The 12,682-nt window shown below is 44.1% G+C and overlaps 1 protein-coding gene across 8 annotated transcripts in view; it reads right to left on the reverse strand.

Annotated features, from left to right (window-relative positions):
- IFT88 (intraflagellar transport 88) overlaps positions 1-10,308 on the reverse strand; it is a 128,426-nt gene extending 118,118 nt beyond the window's left edge. For 4 of the 8 annotated variants that reach the window (XR_746746.2, XM_030922308.1, XM_010352984.2 and 1 more), the window contains exons 1-2: positions 10,120-10,268; positions 2,538-2,633 (exon numbers count right to left, since the gene is read on the reverse strand). Coding sequence is in view for 5 of the 8 variants with exons in the window: in XM_030922308.1 (XP_030778168.1) it covers positions 2,538-2,627 (90 nt within the window). In the remaining 3 variants the exon portion in view is untranslated. Of the gene's footprint in view, positions 1-2,537; positions 2,634-10,119 lie in introns of all 8 variants that reach the window. The other 4 variants (XM_030922311.1, XM_030922310.1, XM_010352976.2 and 1 more) reach the window with 3 other exon arrangements.
- Between the last annotated feature and the right edge of the window lie 2,374 nt (positions 10,309-12,682).

Below are 12,682 nucleotides of genomic sequence, written 5' to 3' on the forward strand. Positions count from 1 at the left end.
TGTCTGTTCTCAGATCTCAAACTCCATGCTGGGAAAACCACTACTCTCCTCAAAGCTGTCAGACAGGGATATTTACATCTGCAGAGGTTTCTGCTGCCTTTTGTTTGGCTATGCCCTGTCCCCAGAGGTGGAGTCTACAGAGGCAGGCTGGCTGCCTTGAGCTGTGGTGGGCTCCACTCAGTTCAAGCTTCCTGGCTGGTTTGTTTACCTACTTAAGCCTCAGCAATGGCGGGCACCCCTCCCCCAGCCTCGCTGCCACCTTGCAGTTAGATCTCAGACTGCTGTGCTAGCAATGAGGGAGGCCACGTGGGTGTGGGACCCCCTGAGCCAGGCATGGGATATAATCTCCTGGTGCGCCGTTTGCTAAGACCCTTGGTAAAGCGCAGTATTAAGGTGGGAGTGACCTGATTTTCCAGGTGTTGTGTGTCACGATTCCCCTTGGCTAGGAAAGGGAATTCCCTTCCCCCTTGCACTTCCTGGGTGCAGCGATGCCACGCCCTGCTTCAGCTCTCACTCGCTGGGCTGCACCCACTGTCCTGTACCCACTGTCCGACACGCCCCAGTGAGATAAACCCAGTACCTCAGTTGGAAATGCCAGAAATCACCTGTCTTCTGTGTTGCTCACACTGGGAGCTGGAGGCTAGAGCTGTTCCTATTCAGCCATCTTGGCATGGGTGCCCCCACCCATGTAGGAGAAAATATTAATAAACTATCCCTCTGACAAGGGATTAATAACCAGAATATGTAAGGAACTCAACTGTAGGAAAAAAATCTAATAATCTGATTTAAAAATGGGTAAAAGATCTGAATAGATATTTCTCAAAAGAAGACATACAAATGGCAAGCATGTATATGAAAAAGTGTTCAACATCATTGACCATCAGAGAAATGGAAATCAAAACTACAATGAGATGTCATCTCATTCCAGTTAAAATAGCTTTTATCCAAAAGACAGGTAATAATAAATGCTGGTGAGAATGTGGAGAAAAGGGAAACCTCATATACTATTAGTGAGAATGTAAATTAGTACAACCACTATGGAGAACAGTTTAGAGGTTCCTCAAAAAACTAAAAATAGATCTACCATATAATCCAACAATCCCACTGCTAGGAATATACTCAAAAGAAAAGAAATCAGTATGTACCAGGCCATTCTTGCATTGCTATCAGGTTGGCGCAAAAGTAATTGTAGTTTTGCAATTAAAATGGCAAAAACTGCAGTTACTTTTGCACCAAAGAATGCCTGAGATTGGGTAATTCATAAAGAAAAAAGGTTTGATTGGCTCATGGTTCTGCAGGCTGTACAAACATGACATCAGTATCTGCTCAGTTTCTGGGGAGGCCTCAGGGAACTTTCACTCATGACAGAAGGCAAAATGGGAGCAGTCACGTCACATGGGGTGAGGATGGCACCAAGAAGATAATGCTAAACCATTCACGAGAAATCCACTCTCATGATCCTATCACCTCCCACCAGGTCTCACCTCCAATGCTGGGTATTATTACAATTCAACATAAGATGTGGGTGGGGATAAATATACAAACTACATCATAGCATATCAAAGAGATATCTGCACTCCCATGTTTGCTGCAGCAGTATTCACAACAGCCGAGATTTGGAAGCAACTTACATGTCTGTCAACAGACAAATGGATAAAGAAAACGTACATATATCAGTGGAAAACTAGCCATAAAAAAGAATTGAGATCCTGTTATTTGCAACAATGTGGATGGAACTGGATGCCATTCTATTAAGTGAAATAAGCCTGGCACAGAAAGACAAACATCGCATGTTTTCACTTATTTCTGGGATCTAAAAATTAAAACAACTGAACTCAAGGAGATAGAGAATAGAAGGATGATTACCAGAGGCTGGGAAGGGTAGTGGCAGGGGGAAGGGGTGGGAATGGTTAATAGGTACAAAAAAAAAAAAATAGAAAGAATGCATAAGATCTAGTATTTGATAGCAAAATGGGGTGACTATAGTCAATAATTTAATTACACATTTAAAAATAACTAAAAGAATATAATCAAATGGTTTGAAACACAAAGGATAAATGCTTGATGTAACAGAAATCCTATTTACCCTTATGTGATTATTACACACTGTATGCCTGTATCAAAATATCCCATATTCCCCATAAATATATGCACCTACTAGGTACTCACAAAAATTAAAAAACAAATAAACAGAAAAAAAACAAGACATTTCAACTTTAGAATTTTTTTAAAACCCTAATTTTAAATACCTTCAGGTGATCTAAGTCTTTTACACATTTGGACAGCTAGTGCTGAAGAATACAAGTATATATAATTCATCGTAATTCATTTTTGTAACCTGTCTCATGATCTTTCCTTCTGCTGCAATTATTATTTTTGGTGGAAGTCAGTAGAATCTCCTGTAATAGCACTTTTCTAGGTTTTTTAATCAGCTTATTTAATCTAAAGCATAATAAAGTAGAACTCTCAAATCCACAGTCTTCATAAACCAGCTGTTTAACCAAGACCAATGTAAAAAAACAACTAGCTTTTGTTACCTCGATATCATAGATTGGATTGTAGTCATTATAGCCAGAATAAAGATCATCTTCATCTGTCTCTGGAGCCAGGTGCACATTTTGCATCATTTATACCTAGGAAAAATTGGCAGTGTAAATATGTTCTTGGTATAAGAAATATATATATTTTTTGAGATATGTCTTGCTCTGTTGCCCAGGCTGGAATGCAGTAGCACAATCACGGCTCACTATAGCCTTGACCTCTCTGGCACAAGTGATCCTCCCACCTCAGCCTCCCTGGTACTACAGGCTTGTGCCACCACACCCAACTAAGTTTGAAATTTTTTGTAGGCTGGGCGCGGTGGCTCAAGCCTGTAATCCCAGCACTTTGGGAGGCCGAGACGGCTGGATCACGAGGTCAGGAGATCGAGACCATCCTGGCTAACACCGTGAAACCCCGTCTCTACTAAAAAATACAAAGAACTAGCCGGGCGAGGTGGCGGGCGCCTGTAGTCCCAGCTACTCCGGAGGCTGAGCCAGGAGAATGGCATAAACCCGGGAGGCGGAGCTTGCAGTGAGCTGAGATCCAGCCACTGCACTCCAGCCCGGGTGAAAGTGAGACTCCGTCTCAAAAAAAAAAAAAAAAAGAAATTTTTTGTAAAGATGGGATCTCCCTATGTTGCTCAGGCTGGACTCAATCTCCTGAGCTCAAGTCATCCTCTAACTTTGGCCTCCCAAAATGCTGGGATTACCAGCATGAGCCACCATCCCAGGCCAGAAATAATTCTTAATTCCAATAAAGTATAACTATTTAATAACATTTTTGGTCAAATTTATCTGTATATATTTTCAAGGTTTCAATTTTTTTCACATCAAATTCCCAAAACTAGATGTCAAAACATTAAGTTATTGCCCTCGTTTCACACTGATTTCACAACCATGACACTGAAAGAACAGTGACAGGCACTAGAGGGGGGTACAAGTTATTGTCCTGATTTTCATGGAGCTTAGTATCAAGTAAAGAAGAAAGGAATGCAATAATCAATTAAAATGCAAGGCAGAAACTACCACATACCCATCAGAATGTGTAAAATTAAAAAGACCAACAATGCATAATGTCAGCAAAGATGTGGAGCAACCAGAGTCCTCATACACTGCTGATGGGAGTATAAAATGATACACTTTGGAAGAAAAGTCTTGCAGTTTCATAAAATTAACATGTACCTTTTATGACCCAGCAATTCCACTCAAAAATTTTTACTCAAGAGAAATGAAAACATATGTCTACAAAAAGATTTGTATAAGAATGTTCATAGCAGCTGTCGACCTAAAGAAAGGAATTGAAGCATAAAATATAATTCTAAAAAGTTTACTTGAGCCAAAATGAGGATGGCTGCCTGCCCAGAAGACTCAGACTTCATAACCCTGAGCAGGCGCTCCCTTTGGCCTTTGTTTCAAGCAGATCTTTAAAGGCAAAAAAGTGGGGCAGGGAGTGGGCTGACACAAAGCTGTCTGTCAGAAATTCTCACTGGTTTATGAAAATAATGTTGATTAGTGATTGGCTACATTGTATGGGTCATAGTATCCAGACGGTGATGTTGTTAGATTAATTTACAGCTACTTGTGGCAATAGCAAGCAAGTTTCAAGATATGATTACTCAGCCCGAGAAGGTAAAGGAGATGTGACTGCTGTTTCACTCCCACGCCTCTCTGGACCTGGTAATTTAGAGGAGACTCTCATTCTTCAAATTAAACCTTTCTTTTCTTTGTCACAGCTTTATTCATAATCCCGAAAAATAAGAAACAAACCAGACAACCATCAGTAAAATGGACAAGCAAAATGTGGCATACTTACACAACGAAGTACTATCCAGCAATAAAAAAGAATCCCAATTATGCTGAGTGAAAGAAGCCTTACGTAAAGCAGCACATTATGCACTGTTTTCTTTACACAAAGTTCTCAAACAGACCAAACTTATTTACAGTAGAAAACCATCAGAATTGAGGTCGCTTCTTAGGGATGGGGGGTAGGGAATGAATGGAAAAGGACACAAGAGAATTTTCTGGAGTGATGATAAATGTTCTATATCTTGGCAGGGGTTTGAGTCACACAAGTGTATGCATTTGTGAAAACTCAGCAAATGTACACTGAGATTTCTGCTTTGTAAATTTTATCTCAAAAGAACTATAAACAAATATTGAACTGTATACTTGATATGCATGCTGGTATTTCAGGGAATGTATAATAGCTGTAATTTAGCTTAAAATACATAAAATAAGATGGCTTTGGCCGGGCGCCATGGCTCATGCCTGTAATTCCAACACTTTGGAAGGCCAAGACAGGTGGATAACTTGAGGTCAGGAGTTTGAGACCAGCTTGGTCAACATGGTGAAACCATGTCGCTACTAAAAATACAAAAACTAGCAGGGCATGGTGGTGCACACCTGTAATTCAAGCTACTCGGGAGGCTGAGGCATGAGAATCGCTTGAACCCAGGAGGCAGAGGTTGCAGTGAGCTGAGATCATGCCACTGCACTCCAACCTGGTTGACAGTGAGACTCTCTCTCTCTAAAAAAAAGATGGCTTGATAGATGGATTGAGAGATAGGTAAATGGATAAGTACATGATAAAGCAACTATAGAAAAAGGTTAATGGTGGAATCTAGGTAGCAGGAGTAACATTCACCATAAAATTCTTTAAACCTTGCTGCATGTTTGAAAATTTTCGTAACAAAATGTTGAGGGAAAAAATGCAAGACAGAAAAAAAAAAGATATCAAAGCAAAGTGAAACAGAAGAGTAAAAGCTGATCATACAAATTGAGTCATTCTTCTCATACGCAACTAAAACAGAGTCAAGAAGCTGGGGTGTGTTGGTGGGGAGGCACTCAGGACACACAACATTGCTTAAAGAGTGGAATTCTCTGCAAGTCTGGCTACTGAAACTGGCTGCTATAACCTGAGGCCAATTTTATTTATAGCTGCTGAGATAACTTGCTGCAAACATAGGACTAATTCTGGCCACCACAGCTACCCACCAATTAGAACTTGCCAGCTTCCCAGAACCTCACTAGCTTCAGTGAACTTTCTCAAAGAGCACTACATAACATTTCTCCTTTTGATAAAAAAAACTTTCTCTTTGTTCTTTGGGCATACCAAAGACCACCTGGTCCTCAAACTGCAATTCTTTCTTCCCAAATAAAAATGTAAAATTTCGGCTGGGTGCAGTGGCTCATGCCTGTAATCCCAGCACTTTGGGAGGCTGAGGTGGGCAGATCACGAGGTCAGGAGATCGAGACCATCCTGGCTAACGCGGTGAAACCCCGTCTCTACTAAAAAATACAAAAAATTAGCCAGGCATGGTGGCAAGCGCCTGCAGTCCCAGCTGCTTGGGAGGGTGAGGCAGGAGAATGGCGTGAACCCGGGAGGCGGAGCTTACAGTGAGCCAAGATCGCGCCACCGCACTCCAGCCTGGGCAACAGAGCGAGACTCCGTCTCAAAAAAGAAAAAAAAAGGTAAAATTTCAAGATTCATCTCTACATTTTGACTTGGACAGAGGCATGGGAGAAATGAAACTACCATATAGATGTACTGTAAATCTAATAATTACTAAAGAATCTGGCAAGGATTCCTGGAAGTATCATTCAAATCAAGTCAGTATTTTAGGCAATTTGAGGGGTGGGAGGTGGAGGAGGGCTAATTACCCAAGAAATGTAGTATTGCTAGTATCTAAGAAATGTATTTTCTTTAAAGCAAATACATATTTTCTTTAAGGCCTGTACATTTTAAGTTCACCAGCAAATTCCTAAGAAATTTTCAGGTTAGGCGGGCACAGTGGCTCACGCCTATAATCTCAGCACTTTGGGAGGCTGAGGCGGGTGGATCACGAGGTCAGGAGATCGAGACCATCCTAGCTAATATGGTGAAACCCCATCTCTACTACAAACACAAAAAAATTAGCCAGGCATGATGGCAGGCACCTGTAATCCCAGCTACTCGGGAGGCTGAGGCAGGGGAATTGCCTGAACCTGGGAGGTGGAGGTTGCAGTAGGCCAAGATTGCGCCACTGCACTCCGGCCTGGGCGACACAGCCAGACTCCGTCTCAAAAAATAAATAAATAAAAAATAAAAATAAAAATAACAAAATAAATTTTCAGCTTAATCTTTTTCTCAGCATAATACCATATATGTGGCTTCTCACAACCTTTAAAAATTATTTATATATTTTAAATACTAACAAAAGTATTTTTTGAGCTACAGTTCATATACCATACAATTTAACTTTTCAAAGTGCGTAATTCAGTGGTTTTTAGTATATTCACAAGGCTGTGCAACCATCCCCAGTATGTAATTCCAGAACATTTTCATCATCCCAATAAAGAAATATGGGGCCTGTTAGCAGCTCTCCATGCCTCCCTTCCCTTTCCCCAGTCCCTGGCAACCATTAATCTATTTTCTGTCTCTATGGATTTGCCACTTCTGGACATTTCATGTTAAGGAAATTACACAATACGTAGCCTTTTGTGTCTAGTCTCTTTCCCTTAGCATAATGCTTTCAAGGTTCATCCATGCAGTAGTATGTATCAATATTTCATTACTTTTTATGGCTAAATAATACATCTACAACATTTTGCTTATCCATTCATCAGTTAATGGACGTTTGGTTTCTACTTTTTGACTTTTATGAATAACATCACTATGAACGTGTGTGTACAAGTTTTAGCATAGATATATATGTTCAGTTCTATAGGGAATATATCTAGGAAAGGAATTGCTGGATCATATAGTAACTCTATGTTTAACTTTTGGAAGAACAGCTAGACTGTTTTCCAAAGTGGCTGCATATTTTACATCCCACCTGCAATGCATGAAGGTTCCAATTTATCCATGTCCTAGCCAACACTTGTTATTGTTCCTGTTTCTGATTATAGCAATTGTAGTGAGTATGAAATGGTATCTCATTGTAGTACTGACTTGCATTCCCCTGATGACTAATGATGTTGAACATCTTTTCATCTTATTACTCATTTCTGTGTCTCTTTGGAGAAATGTCTGTTCAGATCTTCTGCTCACTTTTTTTTTTTTTTTTTTGAGACGGAATCTCGCTCTGTCCCCTAGGCTAGAGTGCAGTGGCGCAATCTCGGCTCACTGCAAGCTCTGCCTCCCGGTTTTACGCCATTCTCCTGCCTCAGTCTCCCGAGTAGCTGGGACTACAGGCACCCGCCACCACATCCAGCAAATTTTTGTGTTTCTTTTTTTTTGTTTCTCGTATTTTTAGTAAAGACGGGGTTTCACCATGTTAGCCGGGATGGTCTTGATCTCCTGACCTTGTGACCCACCTGCCTTGGCCTCCCAAAGTGCTGAGATTACAGGCATGAGCCACGGTGCCCAGCCTGCTCATTCCTAAAAATCGGGTTATCACATGAATTATAAAGATCCTCTACATATTCTGCATTCTAAACATTATATAAATGATTTACAAATACTTTCCCCCATTCTATGCCTCATCATTTTACATTCTTTGTAGTATACTTTGAAGCACAAATGTTTTAAATTTTGATGATACACAATTTATTTTTTCTTTGGTTGCATGTACTTTTGGTATTATATGTAAGAAAGAATTGCCTAATCCAAGGTCAAGAATATTTATACCTATGGTTTTTTTCTAATAGTTTTACAGTTTTAGCTCTTATATTTAGGTCACTGATCAATTTTGAGTTACTTTCTCATAATTTTTTGAAATGAAAATTAACTACTGTAAGGGCAAATGTCACCCACATAGAAATGGTCATTTCAAAATAGCTTCAAAAGGTATCAAAAGTCAGTGGTAAAAGATATATAAAATATTTTTATTTAGAAGTTTTAGCTCAGATAATACTAAACCAGTGGTTCTCAAACCCAGGTGATGCTGAGGCTGCTGGTCTGGGGACCACACTTTGAGAACCACTATTTTGAACCATAATTTCAGATTATGAACCCTATTTAAGTCAGTTTAGATGACACATAAGTTACAGAAAGAAGCAACTTTTATAATGAGAAATCCTTTCTGCTAGGTTGTAACCAGATTTTTAAAAGGTTTGACTTGAGACTTTAGTTGAATAGACATCTTGTGGAACATACAAATGTTAAAAGATGTGGAAAGTGAGGCCAGGAAAAGTGAAGGGAATCAAGCATGGCTAATAGCTACGGGTGGCAGAACAACTGTTGTTATACAACCCAGGGTTTCTGGATTCTCCAGGCTATTTCCAAAACAGCTCATATATGTAACAAACCTTCCATGTTCAAATAACCTGAGGATAATGCCACCTATATTTAATATAAATTAAATGCTAGTAAAGCCTTTTTTTTTTAAAGCTGTTTTTTAATACTCTTCTACTGACTATGACGGACAATCTACTTCAAACTTTTCCAACCCCGGCCCGCACGTGGCACAGGACGGCTTTGAATGCGGCCCAATACAAATTCATAAACTTTCTGGAAGCATTATGAGATTTTTTTGCGATTTTTTAAAAGCTCATCAGCTATCTTAGTGTTTGTGTATTTTATGTGTGGCCCAAGACAATTCTTCCGATGTGGCCCAGGGAAGCCAAACGATTGGACACCCTTGGTCTACTTCCAAGAAGCCTACTGCAGTTTCTCAAGGAAAATAAATAAATAAATTAATTAATCAATTAAATAACTCAAGCAGAAAATCGGACTGGTAAAAGTGTAATTCTAGGCTTAGAAAGAATCTTGGGACGGCTGGGCGCGGTGGCTCGCGCCTGTAATCCCAGCACTTTGGGAGGCCGAGGCGGGCGGATCACCTCAGGTCAGCAGTTCGAGACCAGCCTGACCAACATGGAGAAACCCCGTCTCTACTAAAAATACAAAAATTAGCCAGGCGTGGTGGCGCATGCCTGTAATCCCAGCTACTCGGGAGGCTGAGGCAGGAGAATCACTTGAACCCGGGAGGCGGAGGTTGCGGTGAGCCGAGATCGCACCATTGCCCTCCAGCCTGGGTGACAAAGAATGAAACCCCGTCTTTAAAAAAAAAAAAACAACCACAACAAAACAAAGAATCTTGGGACAACAGTACTTCACGTTTCTGGAATGTTTCCATCTTTGTGAGGCTAAGTACGCGTTTTCCGTATTCTGTTGTGTACTTTTATCTTCACTCCTGATTCAGCTTGTGTCAGGCAATTTCAAGTGCTTTAGCTAACAAGAAAACGCAAGAGCGACGTGCCCGCCTCTGCCGCGCGACTCCAGAGCTGGCGCAGGGGTCCAGCTGGGTCTGAAGTGTCCCGTCAGCCGCGACTGGGGCTTGGGACAGCCACGGCCAAACGGCCCGCGACGCCCGTCCCAGTTCCGAGGAGCAAGACAGGCCCGGGGGCAGCGATGTGAGAACCAACGCCCACGTTTCTGCGTGGACAACTCGGGCGCCTGAGGGACGCACTCGGGCCCCAGCGGGAGAAAAGCAGGGGCAGGCCGAGTCCATTCGGGGCCCCGCCTCAGACCGCCCCGGGGTGGGCAGGGGCGGGCAGGAGCCGCGCGAAGAGGCGATCGGCGGGGCTCGGCGCACAGGACGCCGCGGGGGCACGGCTGCCAGGGGCCCTGAAGCACTAGGCCCCAGCGCCCTTCTCCTACCTCACGCTGAGGGAAGCGGGCGACAGTTAGTCGGGCCCAGGGACGACGCGGCGGTTGGCCAAAGCGCGACGCCGAGCCGTTGCCAAGCGCGGAATCCAAGGAAGCCGCTCCCACAGTCCTCCGCGCGGGGGGCGGGCGGGGCCGGAAGCGCGGGGGCGGGAGGGAGCGCGGCGGGAAGCGGGTGGCGCGGGCTGCCTGCGGAAGTGGGTGGGGGCGGAGAACGGCGGGTCAGAGAGGAGGGAGCCGGGTGGCCCCCAGGGGAAGGGAGCGGCGGTGCGCGGAGGGTGTGGAGGGGACTGTGCCAGCGGCTTGCGGGAAGCCGGGCGATGCGGGGAGAACCGTGTAGGAGAGGGCAGGGAGGCCGGGGCCTCCCGTGGAAGGGAACCCGGGGGGCCGGGAGGCTGGGGGCGGCCTGTGTGAAGGGGCGGGGAGGGAAAGGCTGGCGGCTAGTATATGCAGGAGGGAGGAGGGCCTGGAGGGGCTCGGGGCTGGCGGCCTCTGTGAGGAAGGGGAAGGATATGCAACCAAGAGCCTTTAAATCCTGATGAACTTGTCCGTAAAGCAGATGCCCAAAGGATGATAGTAAGCTTACTGTGAAATAGCTCGCGGAGCCGCAGCACGAGCCATGTGAGCCTTGGAAGCCCATTTTCCGCGCAGTCACTAACTCGCTTAGTCACCCTGTGTAAAAGTTATTCTGGGATGACACCTGCGTGGGAAGTCTCACCTTTCCCCTCACTTCCTCCTGTCTGCGTATTGTTCTGTAGCACCCCGTGCACACCTTGATTGTAGCGCTTAAGGCGTCAGTTTTATTTACTAGAGAGGGATTGAACCACTGTGTCCCAACCACCTAGAACCTGGGTCATAGTGTAAAGCTTAATAAATGTAATATAAATGGGGTATTAAATTCTTAATTGTTTACTGTTTCATTAAGTTTTGTCAAATTTTAAAAGTCAATGTTAGGGGTGGGGGGGGGAGACAGAGTCTAAAGACACCAGTAATTAATGGTTTTTTAAAAAATAAGCAGTGGGTCGGGCGCGGTGGCTCAAGCCTGTAATCCCAGCACTTTGGGAGGCTCAGACGGGCGGATCACGAGGTCAGGAGTTGGAGACCAGCCTGGCCAATGTGGTGAAACCCTGTCTCTACTAAAAATAGAAAAATTAGCTGGGTGAGGTGGCGGGCCCCTGTAATCAATCCCAGCTACTCAGGAGGCTAAGGCAGGAGAATCGCTTGAACCCGGGAGGTGGAGGTTGCAGTGAGCGAGATCGTGGCATTGCACTCCAGGCTGGGGGACAAGAGCGAAACTCCGTCCCTCCCCCAAACAAAAAGTAGTGTTGGGAAACAATTCTCATGGGTCCCCTGCACTTTCCCATGTTTTGTGAGCAGAGACACCGTCTTTGTTCTGGACTATTGTGATGGCTAGTTTTATGTGTCAACTGGGTTAGTCTGTACAACCCAGTTTTTGGTCAAACACCAGTCTAGAAGGTATTTTTTAAGATGTGATTAACAGTTAAATTAGACTTGAGTAAAGCAGTTGATCCTCCACAATGTGTGTGGGCCTCATCCAGTCAAGGGAAGGTCATAAGAGAAAAGACTGAGGTCCTCTGAGAAAGAAGGAATCCTGCCCCCAGATTGCCTTCAGCTCTTTCCTGGGTCTCTAGCCTGACCTGCAAATTTTAGGCTTGCCAGTGTTTATAAAGTTTTGCTGCTATGAAAGAAATAGCACTCGAATATAAAATTTTCTTTTTTTCTTCTCAGCAAGGCAATTTATTTCTGTAGAAGGGTGCGCCCTCACAGATGGAGCAATGGTGGGTGCACACCTGGACAAGTGAGGGGAAGGGGTTCTTATTCGTAGCCCTGCTGCTGTGTCCTTCCCTTATTGGCTAAGGTTAGACCACACAGGCTAAACTAATTCCGATTGGCAAATTTAAAGAGAGTGCCAGGGTAAGTGGTCTGCTGGGAAATATGGTTATGGCAGAGCAGGAAATCGGAATGAGTCAGGGTGGAGAATGAATCAGGGCAGAGCAGGTAATCGAAAAAGATTGCTTTACGAGGAAGTTGTTTTTGTTTGTTGTTTGTTTTTTTAAGACAGTCTCGGCCGGGCGCGGTGGCTCAAGCCTGTAATCCCAGCACTTTGGGAGGCCGAGACGGGCGGATCACGAGGTCAGGAGATCAAGACCATCCTGGCTAACACGGTGAAACCCGGTCTCTACTAAAAATACAAAAAACTAGCCGGGCGAGGTGGCGGCGCCTGTAGTCCCAGCTACTCGGGAGGCTGAGGCAGGAGAATGGCGTGAACCCGGGAGGCGGAGCTTGCAGTGAGCTGAGATCCGGCCACTGCACTCCAGCCTGGGCGACAGAGCAAGACTCCATCTCAAAAAAAAAAAAAAAAAAAAAGACAGTCTCACTCTGTAGTCCAGGCTGGAGTGCAGTGGCAGGATCTTGGCTCACTGCAAGCTCCGCCTCCTGAGTTCTCCTGCCTCAGCCTCCCGAATAGCTGGGACTCCAGGCGCCCACCACCACACCCAGCTTATTTTTTACATTTTTAGTAGAGAGGGGTTTGACT

This window comes from Rhinopithecus roxellana, chromosome 18 (genome assembly GCF_007565055.1).
Source record: "Rhinopithecus roxellana isolate Shanxi Qingling chromosome 18, ASM756505v1, whole genome shotgun sequence".
In the NCBI taxonomy this organism is placed as follows: domain Eukaryota; kingdom Metazoa; phylum Chordata; class Mammalia; order Primates; family Cercopithecidae; genus Rhinopithecus; species Rhinopithecus roxellana.